This window comes from Mus musculus, chromosome 12 (genome assembly GCF_000001635.26).
Source record: "Mus musculus strain C57BL/6J chromosome 12, GRCm38.p6 C57BL/6J".
NCBI lineage: Eukaryota > Metazoa > Chordata > Mammalia > Rodentia > Muridae > Mus > Mus musculus.
The window spans coordinates 40,704,113-40,726,012 of record NC_000078.6 but is presented as its reverse complement, the minus strand read 5'-3'; the positions used below and the strand labels follow the sequence as shown (position 1 = coordinate 40,726,012).

The 21,900-nt window shown below is 40.3% G+C and overlaps 1 protein-coding gene across 9 annotated transcripts in view; it reads right to left on the bottom strand.

Annotated features, from left to right (window-relative positions):
- Dock4 (dedicator of cytokinesis 4) overlaps nt 1-21,900 on the bottom strand; it is a 400,918-nt gene that overhangs the window by 120,862 nt on the left and 258,156 nt on the right. For all 9 annotated transcript variants that reach the window (XM_006515085.3, XM_006515089.3, XM_006515090.3 and 6 more), the window contains exons 15-17: nt 21,520-21,682; nt 15,112-15,218; nt 210-366 (exon numbers count right to left, since the gene is read on the bottom strand). In XM_006515085.3, the coding sequence (XP_006515148.1) occupies nt 210-366; nt 15,112-15,218; nt 21,520-21,682 (427 nt within the window). The remainder of the gene's footprint in view (nt 1-209; nt 367-15,111; nt 15,219-21,519; nt 21,683-21,900) is intronic.

The window sequence follows — 21,900 nt, the reverse complement described above, 5'->3', positions numbered from 1 at the left end:
TTGGGTTTCAACACTGGGCTAATTCTTAAGTCATTAAATTGCTCAAATGGAGTCACTACTTGTTCTTTTGATTAGAAATCCTACACAAAAGAATCCAGATCATTTCTAGTGCAAGATTCTTAAATACTTTAATCCTTGCCGAATATGCTTACCAAAATACATACAGTTCCCACGTGCCCTTAGGTCGGAGGGCTTGTATCGTACATTACCATTTTGAGTGAGTTTTGTGGAACAGAGAAATGATGTTATCCAAAAGGATTCCTTTGTGGCCTTCATGGTTTGATTATTGTTCCCAAGGAAGATGACCTTGGAAAATGGGAGCTTGAGGTAGCGGGTAGTATCCTGAAGGTTTGTGTTTTCTTCACACTGTGAAAAAAATATTAAGAATGGGAGGTGAGACCTCAGAAGAATTATTAAGCATAATTCTACCATTAATTCTTTCTTGTAGCATTTATGAACTGGAAACATTCCAAACAGCATTATAAACAGAATTTGGCTTTTAAGGAAAGTCCATAAAAGAATTCAATATGAAATTTGGACTCCGATCAATCTGAGTTGAGCTCTGTTACTCCCAGTGTGAATGAACCTGTCAAGATATTGAACCACCCAGGATTTCTGTCGTCCTTCCTTAAAACATCATTGTCTTCTTAGGAAACTTAGACTATAGGCCTTACCATGGTCTGGGAAAGACTGCAAATGCCAAAGAAATCACTTTTGATGATGATCAGAAGATTTTTTTCAAAAGACGCTTACAGTTCTCAAACATGACATCTGATAGCCGTTGAATGATTATCACTTTGAAAACCACCAGTTACGGGAAACAGTATTTTAGGTAATTTAACTGTCCCATGGTGTGATGCAAAACTCCATTTCAAAGAAAATGTTAATTAGCTCTGTTCTCCCAAATCCAATCCTCCAGTCTCATCCTCAGAACACCCGTGGCAGTCTTCTCTCCCACCTTGCTGCTCTCAGGATCCCACAGATCTTCCTCTTTTAACCTCCCTCCTTCCACTTGTTGCTTTGTCCTAGCCCCCAGCTCCAGCAGGCACCCCTGCTAACCCACAGGCCATGCTTTTCATAAGACCCGGTAGGCTATCTGCAGATCTTCTCCTCTCCTCTCTTCCCTCAGAGTCTCATCCACAGGTCTGCAACAGCTGTGACAGCCTTCCCTGATGCCTGTTCCCACCTCTTCTGGACCTACAGATCTTCCCCTTTTAACCTCCCTCCTCTCGCTTGTTGCTTTGTTCCAGCCCGCAACCCCAGCAAGCACCCCTGTTAACACAAGGGCCACATCAAGTAGGGTGACTGTGGATCTATACCTTCACTTCTGTTCTTCCAGATCTAACCCCCCAAGGTTCATCCCCAGCTCTGTAGTAAAAAATCTGCAGTGGTGTCCCTTTTCTTTGTGATGCAATCCTCAAAAGATGACAAAGATCTTCTCCCTAAACCTTTCTTCCCCCAACTCACCCATTATCCCAGTCTTCAGCACTAGCAGGTGCACCCTGAAACCACACCAGCTGACCCCACAAGGAAAATGGGTCCTCAAAAAGTTTCCTACCAGGCAGCACACAGCCATCATATATATATAATTTTTAATAATTATATATATATTATATATATATATATATATATAATTTTTTTGCCATCATATTTTTCTAAAGTCCAGGGAGGAAACAGAAACCAAGGAACAAAGCACCTACCCAATAGAGACAAACCCGATACCATCATCCAGACCTATAATCACCCCAATACCAGATGCCTAGATGTCAGCATTAAAAACACAATCAATATCAGCTAAGACAGTATATCTCCACTGAGGCCAAGAAGCCCCAGCACAGCAAGAAATGACTACTGCAAGATTCCCAAAGCCCAAGAAAAAGACCTAAAAACAGCCTGTATGAAGATGGTAGAGATACTTAAAGAAGAAATTAATAAATTCCTTAAAGAAATCCAGAAAACACAAAGAAACAGTGCAAGGAAATGAATAAAATTGTCCAAGATTTGAAGATAGAAGTAGAATCTATATAAAAAAAACAAACAAAAAAATAAAATAAACAAACAAACCCAGGGGCCAATGCTGGAAATGAAAATTTTAGGAATGAGAACAGAAACTACAGAAGATAGCTTACATAGAATAGAGATGAAAGACATAATCTCAGGTGCTGAAGATATGATGGAAGACATAGCTAATATTGGTAAAGGAAAATGTTAACTCTAACAATTTCCTCACACAAAACATGCAGGAAATCTGGGACACTATGAAAAGACTAAATCTAAGAATAATAATAGAAGAAACCCAGCTCAAAGGCCAAGAAAATATTTTCAGCAAAATCAAAGAATATTTTCCTAACTTAAAAAGGAAAAGACACCTATAAAGGTACAAGAAGCATACAGAACACCAAATAGATTGGATGAGAAAAGAAAGTCTCCTTGGCACATAATAATCAAAACACTAAACGTACAGAACAAAGAAAGACTATTTAAAGCTGGGGAAAAAAAAAAGACAAAGTAACATAAAAAGAAGAACTACTAGAATTCAGCTGACTTCTCAATGGAGACTTTAGGAGCAAGAAGGGCCTGAATAGATGTGCTGCAGACTCTAAGAGACCACAGATACCAGCCCAGACTACTATTCCCAGCAAAATTAAACAGATGGAAAAAATAAGATAATCCATAACAAAACTAAATGTAAGCAATATTTATCTATAAATCTAGCCATATAGAGGATACTAGAGGGAAAACTCCAACCTAAGAAGGCTAATTATAACTATAAAATACAAGGAATAAATAACAGACCAATAAAATAAAAATAAAAAAAGGAAAGTAAACCCACACCATATACACATAAACGCACCATCACCACCATCACCCACCAACAAAATAACAGGAATCAGACAATCACTGCTCACTGATATCTCTCAATATCAATGGTCTAAATTCATCAATAAAAAGACACAGACTAACCGAATGGATGCGGAAACAGGACCCATTGTTTTCTTGCATTCAAGAAACACATCTCAACATCAAAAATAGACATTCATTTAGGGTTGTTCCAAGCAAATTAACCTAAGAAACAAGCTGCTGTAGTCATTTTAATATCTAACAAAATATATGTCAAACTAAAACTAATCAATAAAGATGTGGAGAGACATTGCATATTCATGAAAGGAAAAATCCACTGAAATGACATGTTAGTTTTTAACATCTATGTTCCAAATACAAGGACACTCACGTATGTAAAAGAAATACAAGTACAACTTAAAACATATATTGACCCTTACACACTGAAAGTGGGAGACTTCAATACCCCACTCTCATAATAGAAAAGTCATCTAATACACTAAATAGAGAAATGCCAGAGCTAGTGTACATTATAAAACAAACGATACAGACAGATATTTACAGAACATTTTACCCAAACACAAAAGAATAAACCTTCTCTGCATCTTTTGGAACTTTCTCCAAAATTGACCACATAGTTGGACAGTAAGTCTTAACAGGTAAAAGCAAAAATTAAAATGAGTCAGTGCACATGAATGAAAATGAATATATATCATAAACAAACATGGGATACAATCAAAACAGTCTAAAAGGCAAGGTCACAGCACTATGTGCCTACAGAAAAAATAAAAGAACTGTAGAGATTTCTGGGTAGTCATAATGTATATACCTTTATTCCCAGCACTTGGTAGGCAGAGGCAAGTTGATCTCTATGAGGTCAAGACCATTCTGGGCTATGAACTGAGTTCAAGGACAGGCAAATGTTTGAGATTAGCAACTTAACAGCACATCTGAAAACTCTAGAACCAAAAGAAGAAATCATACCCCAAAAGAGAGATAGCAAGAAATAATCAAACTCAGGGCTGAAATCAATAAAACAGAGAGAAAGAGAACAACAAAAACAAAATCAATGAAACAAAAAATGGTTCTTAATGAAAAGGGGGACATAATGACAGACACCAAAGAAATCCAGATAACCACAGGGCAAACTTTAAAAAAACCTGTACTTCATAAAATTGAAACAAATCTTTTTTAAAAAAGAATAATTTTCTACATAGATACCACTTACCAAAGTTAAATCAGGATGAGATAAACAATTTGAACAGATGGATAAACCCTAGTGAAATAAAGCAGTCATTAAAAATCACCCCCAACACAAAAAAAAAAGGAAAAAAAAAAAAGGCAAAAGGCCAAGGCCAGACAGATTTAGCATAGAATTCTACTAGACATTCAAAGAAGAGTTAACACTAATACTTCTCAAATAATGACACAATAAAAACAGAAGGAACATTGCCAAATTCATGTTGAGGTCCACAGTTACCCTGATATTCAAACCACACAAAGGTTCAACCAAAAGAGGAAATTACAAAAACATTTTCATTATAGATGCAAAGATACTCAATAAAATACTTGCATATCAAATTTAAGAACACATCAGAAAGACCATCCACCATGGTCAAATAGGCTTCATCCCAGGAATGCAGGCGTGATGCACTGTATGAAAATCAGAAAAAATGTAACCCACTATCTAAACAAACTGAAAGAAAAACCAATACGATCATTTCATAAGATGCAGAAAAGGCCTTTGACAAAATCTAGTACTCTTTCATGATAAAAGTTCTGGAGAGAACAGAGATACAAGGGACATACCTAAACATAATAAATGCAGTTTACAGCAAGCCTACAGCCAACATCAACTTAAATGGAGACAAACAAAGCAATTCCACTAACATCAGAAACAAGAGAAGGTTGTTCACTTTTTTCATACCTACTCAATATAGAACAGTAAGGCAATTGGGGGAGATCAATGGGATAAAACTTTAAAAGAAGTCAAGAGATAATATGATAATATACAAAAGTGACCAGGAAAGTCATACAGTTGATTAACACTTTGAGCAAAGCAGCTGGATACACAATGAACTCACACGCGCGTGCACACACACACACACACACACACACACAAATCAGTAGCTCTCCTACATGCAAACAAGGAATTGCCTGAGGAAGAAATCAGGAAAACACACTTTTATAATAATTTCAAACAATATAAAATATCTTGAGGTAACTGTAACCAAGTAAGTGAAAGGATCATATGATAACAACGTTGGGAGTCTTTGAAGAAAGAAATTGGAGAAGATATAAGAAGATGGAAAATATCTCCCATGTTCATAGATTGGTAGGATTAACATAATTAAAAACAGCCATCATATCAAAAACCTATCTACAGACTCAATCAACCCTCATCAAAATTCCACACAATCCTTCACATGAAAGATCCTGGCAGAATGTAAAAGGACACAGAAGCCCTGAAATTGGCAAGATAGACGTCAGTGTTAGCAGAACTAGCTTCACTGATTTAGAAAAATAGAGGTGCACAATGCTCTGGCCACTCCTTGAACCTGTATGTCTGCCAATGTTCTGACCAGGTGTGTGCCCATTGCTGCACCTTCATTAGACTCTTTCCTTGTACCCCTCCCATACCCATTTCTTGAGAATAGACATTGTTTAGATCTGGAAATCCCCTAATCTCCCCCTTCTCCTTTCCCCTCTGAGGGCCTATAAAAACTGGGAACTCTTTCCCCTCGAGGTCGACTCCTCTAACCCTGCATGGGATATGAGTCGTCCCCAGAGCTCTGGCTTTCCTCGAATAAAGCTTCATGTGTTTTGCAACAAGCTCGGTCTGTCGTGAGTTCTTGGGTGTCCGCTATTGTCCTGAGGCCTGGGCGAGGGGCTCCTCTCGGAGTCTTTCACACAGACCTTGAAATGATCATTCTCAATTTCACATGCAAACACAAAAATCTAAGGTAGCAAAACCAACCCTGAACTATCAACAAACAGTGGAAGGTCCGATCCTTCCCAATCTCAAGTTATACTAGAAAGCTATAGTAATAAAAACAGCATGGCACTGTCATAAAAACGGACATGTTGATCAATCAAATTGAATCGAAGACCCAGACATAAACCTCCACACATGAATACCCGATTTTTATAAAAGGAACCTGAAATATACACTGGGAAAAAGACAGCACCTTCAACAGATAGTGCCTGTTAACTGGATGTCTGTATGCAAATAAATTCATACCTATCACCCTCTACAAAACTCAACTCAAATGGGGCAAAGACCTAAACATAAAACCAGATACACTGAACCTGATAGAAGAGAAAATGGTAATAGCCTTGAGAACTTTGGCACAGACAAAGACTTTCTAAATAGTACACCAACAATGCAGAGATCAACAATGAATAAATGGGACCTCATGAAACTGAAAGTTTCTATAAGGCAAAGAACAACATCATTTGGATAAAGCAGCAGCATACAGAATGGGAAACAGTTTTCACCAATTCCACATCTGATAGAGCTAATGTCCAAAATAATGCAAACCAACTCAAGAAATGATATCATAAAACCAAAGAACTCTATTTAAAAATAGGGTGTTCACACAGAGAATTCTTAATAGAGGAAGTTCAAATGACTGAGAATCATTTTAAAGAAATGTTCAATATCCTTAGCTATCAGGGAAATGCAAATGAAAACTACTTTGAGATTCCATCCTATACCTGCCAGAATGGCTAAGATCAATAATACAAGTGACACCTCGTGGTAGTGAGGATTTGGAGCAAGAAGAATACCCTTCCATTGATGATGGGAGTGAAAACTATTACAGGCACTATTCAAATCAGTATGATGGTTCCTCAGAAAGATTCAAATCTATCTACCTCAAGATACATTCTTAGCCATATACCCAAATGATGCTTCATCTCACCATAGGGAGACTTGCTCAACAGTGTTCACTGCTGTACTATTCATAACAGCCAGAAATTAGAGGAAGCAACCTAGATGCCCCTCAATAGAAGAATGGATTAAGAAAATGTGGTACACTTACACAGTGAGCTCAGCTACTTTAAAAAAAAATGACATCATGAAATCTGTAGGCAAATGGGTGGAACTAGAAAAAAAATCATCCTGACTTAGGTAACCCAGACCCAGAAAGACAAATATGGGATGCATTCCCTTATATCTGGGTATTAGCCAATCAGTAAATGATAACCAAGTTACAATCCATAGACCCAGAGTGGTAAGGCATAGAAAAGGGGACTGGGGTTAGGAGTTGAGAGGGGGGTTACCATGGATCTCCTTGGGGAAAAAGAATAGATTTTATGGGTGCACTGGAGTCATAGAGGGGGGAGGAGAATGGGAGGGTCAGGTAGGAAGGGGGAGAGGTGATGGGATTAAGGGAAGGAATGAAGGGGAAAGACAGCTACAAGTGAAGAACATTTGAGGACAGTATTGAAGCCTAGTGCAGTGGGAATTTTGTATAGTACACGAAAACAATCCAAATGAAATCTTCAAATAATGGGAGAGACAGACAGAATCACTACTGGCCAATTCTTATCACCACAGGAAGCTTCCAGAGCTGGGACCAGGTTTCATCTTTTTGAGTTGTTGACTAACAGGGTCCCATGGAAATTCCAAACAACCCAGACTGTTGCCAAGACAATAAGTTGTTCTCCACAGAGATCAAGGTCACATGGCTGAAGAGTGGTACACACACAACTCATTGAACATGGAGAGGTCAGGCTGGTTCACCTCCATGTTCTAGTGTCTATAACATGAAAAGGTACTCTGTAGGCAAGCAAAAAAAAAAAAAAAAAAAAGTAAGCTCCTATCCAACCAGAAAACCTTTGATATACAATTTGTCCTGCCTGAAAATTATGCTGGTGCAATGGTGGCATAAACCTTATAGAAGTCACCAGCTGATTTAAGGCCCATTCCATGAGATAGAACCCATACCTGACATTGCTTGGTTGACTAAGAACCAGAGTCTAAATAGCCCAGAGACCTTGAGTAAGACCTTTCTGGTCTTAAAAAAAATACATGATAACAATAAAATGATTCCTAATTATATTCTATTATACTCATAGATTGATGCTTTATTCAAGGTATCATCATAGACACTTTCTCCTGCAGCAGATAGGCACAAATATGGAGAACAACAGCAAGACATTATGTAGAGAGAGAAAGAGACCTTGGAACACACAACTCTAAATGAGATATCTCTATCAAATCCTTCCCCAGAGCTCAGGGAACCTTACAGAAGAGAAGGCAGAAGGAGCTGGAAAGACAGAGGGGATGGAGGAAACAAGGAGAACAAGATCCTATAAGTCAACTGAACAAATCATATGAGCTAACAGGGACAGAAGCACCATGCACAGGGCCTTGAGGAGTCTACATCAGGTCCTCTGCAAAAGTACTATAGTGTTCAATTAGTTCTCTTATGGGACTCCTGAGTGTGTGAATGAGTGAAGCTCTGATTTCGGGGCCTTCTCTTGGGACTTTGTAACTTTTTCTGTTGGTTTGTCTTGTCCAACTTTGATATGATGCTTTTTGTTCTATCTTAGCATATTTAATTTTGTTGTTATAACATAGAAGCCTGTTTTGTTTTTTTTTTCTAATGAGAGATAGAAAGCGAATAGATCTGCATAGGAGAGGAGATGGGGAGGAGTTGGGAGGAGTAGAGGGAGGGGAAACTCTTTTTAGATTATATTGTATTTGAAAAGAATCCATGCTTAATAAAAGGCAAAATAAAGAAATAGGGAATGTTTAAAAAAGAAAATGGTAATTAGCAAAAGCAAAAGGAATTATGGGTTTAAAAATGATCATTTCACATCTCTACTGTAACTATCTATCTGGGTAAAGTACTGTCATTTAATACTCAACATGAGGATTATTAATGAGGAAATGGCTGTTCACAGAGTACAATGCAGTGAAATTGAAGACACGCATGATACCTACAACACCCTCTTACCAATGGCATCCCGTGTCTGCAATGAATAATAGGCTAAAGAGTGTGGAAGGGAAGCAGTGAAGCCCCTCTGCTGAGGCACCTTCTGAAGGATGTATGGCTCCATGTCTTTGCATGAGTGTTGTCTAACAATGGACTGTTTAATTTAACACAATACTCAGGAGCTAGAAAGCTTGAAGTGAGCTTGACTTTGGACAAGGCTGACTAGTTCAAATATTGTTTGAGAACTGATATGTTACTTAATTTCTAGACAAAACTTTAATGTAGAAAGAAGAAAGTTTCCAGAGGAAGTGGGAAGAAAAAAAAAAAAAGAGGGAGAAGACAGTGAACAAAATCCAAATACATTATATACATGTATTAGATTGTGAAAGAATAAATAATAAAAAACAGTCTAGTGATTGGAAAAAAATTTAACCACAAAAGTAGACTTAAAATAACTATGTATTATCACCCATTACTATTTGTCTAACAAATCCATCAAAACATCTAAATAGATACATGCTGAGAGGCTAGCAGATGGTAACATAGCATTATGAAATTTTTTGTTTTATTTGATTTGCTTACAATTTTTGTAGAGACAATGGTGGTCTTAAATTAAAACATTGTGAAAATATTTTAAAATATACAGAACTGGTGGCCTGGAGTAGGCAATGCAGTGACAGTAACAAGAGAGCCAGCCTCCAGCAAGGCAGAGGATAAGCACTGATATGCAAGGTTGTCTTCTGACCCCTACATGTATACCATGACACAGGTGCATCCCAACATGCAAATATCACACACACACACACACACACACACACACACACACACAAATAAATATATTTAAAAAGCTAGATGCTGGAAAGATGGCTACATGTTTATGAGCGTGACCTGCCATTCCATAGAACCCCAGTCGTGTTCCCAATACCCATACCAGGTGCCTCATAACTGCCTGTGGCTCCAGAGGATCTGATACCTTCTTCTTGTCTCTGAAGGTGCCAGCATGCACACATAATACATACATACATAAACACACATACACACACACATGAATAATTAAAATATTTTTAACTGATACTCATATGAACTACACTCTATATTTTTTCAAATATTTCTAATGCCAGTGTCTTGATAACAGGCAATAGTTAAACTGCAGAACTCTTGTACTCGAGACCAGTTTGTGAGATACAAAAACCATATATTTTTTTAAATAAGCCCTTAGCAAAAACCTCTCTAGTGAGTTGAGAAACAGAGTCAGAATACCACAAGGTGTTCTTGCCAAAAATTGCTCTGAAACACAAGTACTGGCATCAATATAATAAACAGTTCACCATTCTCTCCTCCTGTCACATTTCCAAATGGTTTCTTTTGTTTCTTCAAGATATGTCACATAGACCAAAGACTCCAGAAAATATGCATAGTTTAAAGAAAATTATAAAGTAAATACTTCAAATATTTTCCTTAGAAAAGTGTTTAGGCAAGGGAATGTTCTGGCCTCTTGCATATCTGCTTCCCCCGATCCTCATCAGAACATGGGACACATGAAGTCATGAACCCAAACTCAATCCATTCTTTAAGTGTACCTGGGCTAGAAACATGCTCTGATCTCCCATCTCCAGCCTGTCATGTCCTTTGTACATCTATGTAATTTTCTATGTGATGGACACTCACTTCAGCTATTCCCAGGCCTCTTTCTGAGGAAATTCTCATCACACAGAACCATCTTTTAATACAGCTTCCATCCCTTAACTAATTGGCTCGTGGATTATTCTGTCAGCATCTTGGGATTCCTGTTATTGTTATGATGCTGACTACAGACATATGGCTCTGGACAGATGGTTGTGCTCTGGCTCTACAGGATACCATGAAGAGTCTACTTGTGGGCCAGCCATAATGGCCAAGTTAGTTCCACCAATCCTGCTTAGCTTCACCTGCCCGCCAGCCCAGGACACTAAAACCTTAGCATCCAAAGTATGAGACATGGTATCTCCATAGCTTCCTATAGCTAATCTGTGTCATCCTCATATATAAAACATAACCATCAGCAGGAGCTACATCATGAGCACAAAAGGTATTTTAAGATATTCTTTTAAGAATAGAACAGAGAAAAAGAGACAGAAAGACAGATAGTATATTCTACCCATCATCTAAGTAAGTTTAAAAGCTTATAACTCTTGGTAGTAATTTAATAAAATACAAAGAAATTCTTATCACATACCTTTTATTGTTCAAGGCTTTCTCATGCATAATTAATACATAGTAGAGATACTGCACATTTGAAAACCATAGGCAACTTAGGCAACACTTATAAGTATTTATTTGGCACTGCTCCACACTTCATATATACATTTTCCTTCATAACAATCCCATGATATAGAATATTGTGGCTGAAGCACATATATGATTTGCCTAATGTTGCAATCTTACTTAGTGTCAGCATCAGGATAGTAACAAGGCTTGTTTTTATAACTATGTAACACTGCCTTTCCCTACTATTCTTTTAAATCAGTTTTATATTTTGTGGAAACAAAACTGAGCTTCACATTGCATTCTCGATTAAATTGAGACTGTCAAGTTAGAGAGAAAAAAAATGACTTTCTCCAAAAGCTTAAGGAATGGCAGACAAAATGACACAGGGCCCCAAGAGGAGTGTGTAACTAAAATGATCTCATGAGACGTAAGACTCGAGGCTTACAGTGAAATTGCTAGTCTACAGCTTGAAACACGGGGAACAAAAGAAATTGTGGGACTTGGCTGTTAGGCAGGACAAGCAGACAAGAGCAGGGGGAGCATGGCACACGAGCCAGGAGCAGAACAAAGACTTCCATTTGATGGCAGGGACTCTAGGAGAGAAATGGAATTTGGTGGTAGACATAAATAGGAAAATTGTTCTAGAAGGTAGGTGGTAAGAGAGGGGCACAGGACAGCAAGGATTTTTAGCCCAAAAGGCTACACACTCTCCTGCTAGGAAATGCAGCACTCAGCGTTCACTCACCAGAGAGTGAGAGTACTCAGTGCTAAGTTCTCTTCTAGAATGCATGAAATATCCAGACATTGCTCAGCCAGGTATGAGAAAGGCCCACACTGAGAGAGAGTTATGTAACCAGAGTATGAACAGAAGACAGCAAACAGGAAGCACCAGGCACCACTTTAGAAAAGGCTGAGAGTAGGAGAGACTATAAAGTGTGGTCAGCACTGCTGGTTATGGACTGGGAAATAGCAAGTACACCAGAGTCAGAGCTTAGAGGTTCTATGGCTACAAATCTGAGTAGGGTACTGTAGTCAGGGGGCTGGCTTGTTGGTATGGGAAAGGTTAGTTGTACCCTAAACGACACAACATAGGAAAGTACAGATTCTTTGCATTCTGGGAAACCCCAGACTCTGGGATTTGGCAGAAGTAATGTCTTCCTCATCAAACCCAGTATAGGAATGGAGCAAGACAGTGTGGACATAAGAACAAGAGTTCACTATTCTCATTAGGGAACATGTTCTGTCATGGGACCTACAAGCATAGCCAATGTATTACCCGTGCTCTGATGGACACCTGAGGGTAGATTAGCCCAGAGGGAGCATAGCACATGGGCCTGTAGCAGAACAAAAGCCTTTCATTTGATGGCAAGGACTCTAGGTGAGAAACAGGATTTGGTTGCAGAGATAAATAGAAAACCTCTTTTAGAAGGTAGGCTGTTCATAGGGGCACACAGCAGCAAGAATTTTTAGCCCAAAAGGCTACACACTCTCCTACTAATCAATGCAAAGTTCAGAGGAACTGAATGCAAGAATGCAGGGAAGAATTGTCTCAACGCCTTTAGATTCCTGAGTGTGCTGCTGGATTGGGGGGAACAAAACCATGTTGCTAGCCCAGTAAACGATAATTTGCTTTAATAGTCTGCAATCAACATGGGTCATCTTAAAATGCATTAATGTATTCCATATTAGAGATAAGAATTACCTTTTTGACCACATTTGGGTTTAAAGTCAGATCTTATGAGAGATGGGCTCCTTTGTACGCTTACAGAAGTACTTGAAGTAGCACAGGTAGCCTTGATCTTTGAGACTACACCTCTTGCATGCAGTCATTAGAAATCAATTGGGATAGAGGTTGTAAACAGGGCACTATGTATTGGGCTACCTGCTGACTATAGCCTAAAATATATGGCTGAGAACCACAGTGGTCAGTCCTGACAGTCTTCCATAACAGTAGCATCCAGAAGCATGTTAGATTTGAGGTGGGGAGATCCACATGTATCATTTATTCATAGAAAATCATGCCAGTGAATTCCCAGCCTGCTAATCAAATACAGGATCCACAGCTTAGGACTGTAGAGAACTGAACTGAAAGTACAGAAAGTGAGAGCGTTAACTTGAAATTCTATACTAGCTAATGAAAACCAGATTTAAATAATTTTTAATGACAAAATATATTTGGGGAAGTTTTCAACAGGGACAGTGACTGCTAATATCATTACTAAATACTGATTAAATTCATAATATTTGCCCATACTTCATTTCAGTATTAAAAATACAACCAGGAAACGGGCACTAACCAGGAAAGGGGTACTGGCCTTGTTTTGAAGGCCTCACACACCAGACCACTGCAGTCATGTGTTTTAGACTGATGTCAAAGCTTAAAGACCACTGAATACCAGTTCTCTTGGGGGTAGGGAAGGCTTTATAGAAAGGGAAGTATTTAAGCTCAATCATAATCAGAAGAGAGTTACTAAGCAGGCAAGAGGGTAAAGAAACAGTACAGAGGGAGGGCAGTGACGGGAGGCATGTGGGTGAGTCACCAGCGGACAGCTAAATACCACGTGGGGTCTGGAATGGAGCAGGAATAGCCAGATGATATTAGTGGAAAATTTACTGTGTAAAACAAAACAACCCCCCCAAACCCCTTTACCCTAACAAAATTTTATTCCTTAGATATGTTTACTCCTAATATGCCTCCACTAATGTAAATAGTTATAATGTAAGATGACTTGGGAGAAGAACTTATGGGTTGTCTTAGGGTTTCTATCCCTGCACAAACATCATGACCAAGAAGCAAGTTGGGGAGGAACTTACTCAGTTTACACTTCCTACACTGCTGTTCATCACCAAAGGAAGTCAGGACTGGAACTCAAGCAGGTCAGGAAGCAGGAGCTGATGCAGAGGCCATGGAGGGATGTTCTCTACTTGGCTTGCTTCCCCTGGCTTGCTCAGCCTGCTCTCTTATAGAACCAAGACTACCAGCCCTGAGATGGTTCCACCCACAAGGGGCCCTCCCCCCTTGATCACTAATTGAGAAAATACCCCAGCTGGATCTCATGGAGGCACTTTCCCAACTGAAGTTCCTTTCTCTGTGATAACTCCAGCTTGTGTCAAGTTGACACACAAAACCAGCCTGTACACGGGTATATTACAGATCTGTGAATCTAAAACAACCACTAAAAAAAAGACAAGTGTATGTATCATATGTCTGGTCCATGAGATTTCTCAACATGAAAAGCCCAGAGATCTTAAATAAGAAGATCTCAGTAGCTGGGCAGGCAGAGTCAAGCATGACTGTAATAATTTGCTACTCAAGAGGCTGAGGCAAGAAGACTGCTTTCAGGGGCCAACCTAAGGCAACTCAGCAAGACCCTTTCCAAATATACCAGGGGAAAGTTCGTGGTATAGCTCACTGGTATAGAGCCCCCCTACCACCATCCTCAGGGTCTTTAGCCTGTGGCTAAACAGGAGCAACATGGTGGAAGTTCATGTGAATGGTGAATGGTGGCATCATGAACCACTGATGGGACCGAGCAGCGGAGAGAGTGGTGACAACCCGTTTCTACATGAGATGGGAACAGAAGAGGAAACCTGTACCTATTAAAGAAAGAAGAAAACTGCTGACTGGATAGCTAGACATGGAAGCAGTTATAGATGCAGGAGGAAGAAAGGACACTGGAAGAAGTCCTGGGGGCAGGAAGTAGAACTGGCTTTGGAGAGAAGGCACCTTCTCTCATCCCTGAGACAGGAAGTAGGAAGAAAGAGAGGAGTGTAGATAAGGGTCAGGTCAGGAGGCAGGGAGAAAGCACAGGAAGTTTCTATTTCCTCTAGAAGGCAGAAAAGACTCCTGGAGCCAGGTGATGGTAGACCTTCACCAGCAAAAGGAGGATTTTTGAGAAAAACTGCATCTGCCTTCTGAGTGCTGGAATTAAAGATTATACTGCCACGCCTGGTCTCTAACCTTATTCGAAAGGGTGCTATTTTTAGTCATTTTTTTCCCTTTTCTAAAGCTAGAAGACGTGCAGCCAGTAACTATGCCCTGCTCTTGATCGCGATCATCAATAGGAACCACTGGTACCTTATGCACGATGAGCTCGTGTGTGCCATCTGGGAGAGTCCTTCCGTCTTCTTGCATCAGGGGCACGAAAGAGAAACCGAACAACTTCTTTTCTCCTTTCTCCTTTGCTGTAAGGAGAGTAATGACTTGCTTACTAGAAGTACACAAATGATATACAAGAAGCAGAGCATCAACAACCATAGCCCCATGCCCTGCACGTGCCTGGTCCTCACACACTGGGGAGCAGCTTCTGTGGTAGACACCTTTTCTGAATGCTGTACTCAGGCTTCCGAAACTTTAGGTTACATTCTCTGCCCAATTGTCTTCGTAGGACTCGAGACCTGAAATTATGTTCTAGGCAATGCCTGGACTGCTTTCTGCTCTCATCTCTTCCCCAGCCCCTCAGCACTTAGCTTCCCTATTTGTTTGTTTATCAAAAGGGGTCTGGGATATGGTAGCATCTCAAAAAATAATGTTTAATGGAGGAAGAATGATGTAAGGAGCCAAGCTTCATCAGTGGGCCTCTGAAGGAGAACTTTCAAGCTCTGCCCTGGTCAGTGCATGAGGACAGAGCCGCTGTAGAGCTGTTTCCCTAGCTTCCGCCAAGGCTCCTGGTGGGGAAAAAACCCCTACAAATTATAAGCTGCCATTTACTTTGGGCTGTCTATAGTGTCCTGCAAGTAGGAAGTGAGGTGGGGACTTTTCAGACACCAGACACCTGATTAAGGACAACCTTGGTGCAGAGAATTCTGGCTGTCATTTACAGGAAAGGAAATGGAGACCAAGGACTGGAAGCAGCTTGCTCTAGGACTTTCAAGGCATCTCAGTCCTCCTAGCAGGGCTGCTTTTCTCCCCAAATAGAGCAAGTGTTAAGGCTTTCAGTTCACGTGCATTCTCCCCTGGTATGTGCGTATGTGAGTAGTCACTGAGGCTCCAGGCAGGAGCCTGTGATAGCGGTAGTGTGGTTCTTTCCCATAAGCTTGGCATTGGATCATAATCCTTGATAACAACAGCTCAGCTCTGGGACCCAGTGAGACCTGAGCTAAGTTAGATGTTCAGGGAATTGCGACCATTACTCAAGGGCTTTAGTTGTGCACTCTTCCCTAACAACTGCCCTCACCACTTGATGGAGGGGGGTAGCGCCCCTAACAAGAGGACATCCCAGGATATGTGAACTCACTAAAAATGTGTGCTTCAAAGGAAGAGGACTTCCTTTCCAAATGATTGATACCCAGTCTAGAGTGAAGGTGGGAAAAGACTAACATTTCTAAAAGCTATCAAAGTTACAGCAGAAGCATTAAGAACCAGGTTTCCCCACAACAGTGCAGCAACTCATGATCCACAAAGCTGTAGTTTGTAACATGCAATTAAAACCAAAGAGAATCGAGAGTCTACAGCAAGTACAATTAACAAAGACAAGAAACAAAGCCAATAGGCTTTTCAAATTAACCATGCATCATAAAATAAGACATTGATGGTTTAAGACCATGGCCACTGTCCTAGGCTATCAGTGAGTTGAATGGACTGTTGAAGACATCAGCCCAGTATGACATCCTTTTGCTAACACAATACCTGAAGTTTGTGGATGGTTCCTCCTAACTCTCCAGGTACTTCCCCATTCCTCTAACCACACTTCTCATTTTTCTAGCCCTAGCCCATGGAAACCACTGAGCATTTTATTAGCTCCCTAGTTTTGCCTATTCTAAACTGCTGCACAGCTGAAGTCACACAGCACGAGGCCTCTTCAGACTGGCTTTGTTCACTGTGGTGTTCATTTAAGGCTCTGTCGTGTACTGGCACAGATTGATGGCTCATTCATTTTTATTTTTGAAACTGAAATAATTTTCCTCCCTTCCCTCGTCACCCCTTGTCCCTCCCACATACTCAGTACTAGATAACCACCTGGGGGCTCTTCCCTTGGGAAGACTTTCTCCTGCTCTCGGCATTCCTTAGTTGTCTATAATTCTTTATCTAGGGCCCCACTCGACTTACTTCTCCCTTGTTAGGCATATCTATTGGTGTGATAAAGACATCTCATTTAGCACTGAGAGCTCCAGAGTCTCTGCACACTGTCCAGTTGGGGATTTCTTGTTACCCACAATCCGCTTTGAATAGAAGCTTTGGAATCCTGTTGGATAATGCTCAACTGAGTCCCAGCCTAGTGTGGCTGCTTTGGATTACTGGTAGAAAGGTTCTGTGAGTGGGTAAAGCCACAAAGGACTGGAGATGGGCTAGAAGCAATGGGTGAAAGGGGCTACCAGGAAGAAGTAGGGGATCCTGTTTGTATACCAAGAGGCTAAGTCCCTAAGGAATTAAGAAAACTATTTTAAAATTAAAATGACCTTCAGATTATCAGTTTTTCTTTTCATGGATCTGTTCCTGAGTATAAACCATGGTTATCTAAATTTTCTTCTATGTTACCTTCCAGGACTTTTATAGTTTGATATTTTACATTTACACCTATAATTCAATTTGAGTTAATTTTTTTTAAGAATATATAGTCTGTAGCTAGATTTCAATTTTAGCTGAGGATGAGCTGATATACCAGTACCATGTACCTCTATGGACTTGACTTTGCTTCTTTGTCAAAGATGTTTTGTCTATCTATATCTATTTCCATCTATATCTGGGTTCTCCATTCTGTTCTACTGATACTTTTTCTAGTCCTTCATACTAGGCAAGGTGTGTTGATTTCTGTATTTTTTTCTAGAACTTGATGAATAGTCTAGTAGGACCTTATTCTAGTATCTCTACTCACTGAGTGCTGGAATTAGAGGCTTGTGCCACCATCTGCTATATATTGTACCAGTACTGAACTTGGGGCTTTGTGCTTGCTAGGCAAGCACTCTACCAAAGGAGATATACCCCAACCCAGTATACTTTATGGTGAGTCGTAAAGTCATGCAATGTTATTCCTCCAACTTTGTTTATCTTCCATTTTATATTGACTATGCTGGATCTTTGGCTTTTTCATATCAACTTCAGAATCTGTTTTATTTTACTCATTAAGAAATGTGCTGAGATTTTTTTTTTTTTAACTAGGATCACATTGGACCTACAGATTTAGTTAGGACATCTTGACAATACTGAGTTGTTCCACCCACAGGCATGATTCCATTGCAGAAGTTCTTAAATGGTTTATCTCTATTTGTTGTTTTCCTTTTCTTCTCTCCTTCTCATGCTTAAACTCAAATTCATCACTACAAATCCACCCACAGTGCTCATCAGGTCCAGTGATTTCTAGGATCTGAAATCGAATATTAATTTCTCTGTCTTCATCTTACATATCTCTAGCAGCTGAATTGAGAGTGTTTCAATTCTCTCACTGAAACACTGATCTTTCTTTAGCCTCTTGGATTCCTTGATTGCCCTTCAACCTTCTGGTGTGTCCTTCTTAATGTCCTTGGGCAGCTCTTCATTCCCCAGCTGTAAATGTGCCCTAGAGCTCCATTCTTGGACTTTTCTCTGCTATCAAACTTACTACTCAGGCATTTCACCCAGTCTTTTGACTTTAAAATTATCAAAATGGATGTTGTGCTGGAGATAGAATACGCTGGATCACACCAGCTGGAAACAGACATCTTTGCCTAAGCCAACATTCCATAAAGTCATATGAGTGCTTAAAAGTTGGAACAATAATAGCATGAGAATCATCAAATGTTACAGATCAGAGCTAGTCCTGCTCCTGGTACTGCTTATTAAATATTTACAGCAGAACAATAACCCATATGTAAGTTTTCAACTCAGACTTAGGGATGTGTAGTGGATGTCAAATCTCTAACATGAAAAGTTTGGTGTCTACCACCCACCCTGCAACAGATGGTCCCTGTTGTCTTCCTACTTGATTAAATGGACATTTCATTCTCAGGATCAAATACTGGGTCATCCTTGGTGTTTTCCTTTCTTCTACATCTAATCCATGAGTGATCTATAGAAACAGATCAAATTGCTACCATCTTACTCTCTAATTTATTTCAAGAACTGCAAAGACCTCCCACCCCCACCCCACCCAGGGCCAAGCAGTCTTCCTATTTCCAACTGGCCTATCTGTGGTCTATTATCTATACAGCAGCCAGAGCTGCCCTCAAAATCAGCTCTCCTCCTCAAACAAAATTCACAGGCCTTACCAGAACACAAAAGCCAATATAAGGCCTTGTTCCCTTGTTACAGCTCCAGTCTCTAAGTATTCCTTGAAAATACAAAGCATTTCTCAACCTCATGCCCTCTTTATTTACTGTTCTTGCCTGGGATTTTCTTCCCTGGGATATCTCATGGCTCAGTTCTTTTAGTTTCTTCTTGTCACATCTCCTCATTAGAGCTCTTGTTCCCGACTATCCCATATAAAGCAGCAGCGTAGCATCACCACTTTCTAGTCCTCCCCATCTTCTTGGGTATACGCACCATTTGGTACACAGCAGCCCACCCTAGTATGCAGGGTGCATGTTCTAAGACTCCTCGTGGCTGCCTGAACTACACACAGTATTAAACTTATAAACCGATCAGATTTCCCTATCCATATAGACCCCTGGTAATCTTCATAAATTAGGATGGTAAGATACTAAGAACAGAGATATTATCAACTTCCATATGAGATTTTCTTTTCCTTACTAAGTTTAGAATTTCCATCTTTCTTTTCACATAGAAGTAACTTATTGCTTGCTTTTGACATATTGAGACACTAGTATCACTATTCTTCCATTTGGGGACCAGCGGTAAGTACAATAAAGCTCAAAGGAACACAAGCACTGTGGTATCTCAGTAGCTGCAGGGATATTGCAGACAGCTTAGCATAAGGCAGGTACGGTACACAGCACAGATATATGGGCAAAGAAACAATTCATATCTCAAGTTGGACAAAGTGTTGTCTGAGCAAGATTTCTCTGAGCTACTGAAATGGGGTGTAACTTAAAATGGTGGAATGGTTTATTCTGGAATTTTCTACTTAGTATTTGATCAGAAGTAACTGACAGCACAGGAAACAAGCCTTCAGATAAGGGGCGACCACAGTTTCTTATGCATTTATTGTTCATCGATCTGCTCTCCCTCTCTCAGTAAATACCCTGTAAGAGGAGGAACCTTGCTCTGGGATGTGCTTCTAGCACCCAGTAAAGTGGGTGGCACCCAGTAGGTGTTCAATTTTATGACTAAATCAGTCATGTTATACTGATGAACAAGTACTATCACTTACACAGGACTATTTGAAGCTCCATGTAATAAAAATGATTACACTGGGCATTTACATTTGGTGGGACTGTGGGGATTTTTTTTTCTTTTTCCTGTGGCTAGTTCTTCTGAATTAAAATAACAACAGCAAAAACTGAACAAAACTGTGAACGATGTTTTAGGTACAAGGCTGGGAGTGCAGAAACCAAACAGATTTTATCTGCACTTTTTGTTTTGATTTGGTTTTTTGAGATTGGGTTTCTCTGTAGATCTCTGGCCATCATAGGACTAGCTCCGTAGGTCAGGCTGGCCCACTCATAGAGATCTGCCAACCTCTGCCACCTGAGTGCTGGTATTAAAGGCATTCAGCACCACCCCCTAGCTCTTCTGCATTGTTAAACCCCCTCATAAATCCAATTTACTGAGACGATTTGGCCAATTCTGAAAAAAAAAACATGCCATATCTCTGATGACAGGCACAGTCCCTCCACCTGATGTTCCGAGGAAGTGCATACTGCACCTCTAACAATGTGGTCCTTCTGTGTCGCTTGCTTGATATTCATTCTTCTCCCAGAGCAAGATTCTCTAGAACCTTGCCAATCACTCCTCAGGTAAGTGCTGACACGTCAGAGGCACAGACGTGTCAGAAAACCCCTAGTCTAGAGCTGGGGGAGGCAGAAAACCAGTTTGAAATGATAGAAAGGGAGCAAACAGATTGAAATAAGACTGAAGATATGACTAGTAATGTCCACAAGGACAAAGCTTGTTCTTGTCTTGAGCTGCTTAAATCTGCGAAATGAGATAATTACTTTATCTCGTATCAGCATCATCTAGAACTGCACAATGATGCAGGCATTACAGAAGTCAGCACAAACTTAAGCTTCACCGATGCTTTCCCGGTAGCTTCACATGCCCAGAAAATTCCAAGGGGGCTTCCCAGAGCTGAGTCAGCTCTGGGTAATACCAGGTCGGGATTGCCGAAGCCCACCAGAAAGTATAGTTTTTCTAAAGCTGTGTCTCCCGCTCCTGTTCAAATATTCTAGGTTGGAAGCGATGAGCCGCCAAATTACAGTGACTCCCTGGACTTCCTGTGTTTTCTTTCATGTCTTTGCTTTCAAAGCTTCTCTAGGAGTCAGGCCCCTCACTTCAGGGCCCCCCACTGCTTGCCTTCTTTCCTCCTTTGTCACCTTTTCTATAGATCTGCCCACAGTAAGTACAGGACTCACCCCAAGCCCACAGAGCCTCGGGGTCCACCCCCATACTTACTGGAACAATGCCGGAACTCAAAGCGGATGTGGGAGCCCCGGAATTTGTCCACAGGAATAGGAAGTTTCAGCAGCTCTGACCACCTGGGACTGTTGTTATGATAGAGCACAAAGGAGTGGTACTCACTAGCCGGTGGCTCTCCAGAGCCAAAGGAGATAAAATCCTAATGAAGAAACATGTGAGTTAAAGGCAGGTTCATTTAGACTCTTCCACAAACATCTTTCCAAGAGACATTACCTATCTTTTCTCTTCTTTTTCTGCCTTTGCTCTACCTAGTGAGGAGGAGACCAGTTCTGTTCTGAACCTGGTTCTCCATGGCTTGTTATTCTAAGTCTGGGATGTGATGTAAGAATTCAACTCCTGAAAACCACATTCCCAGCC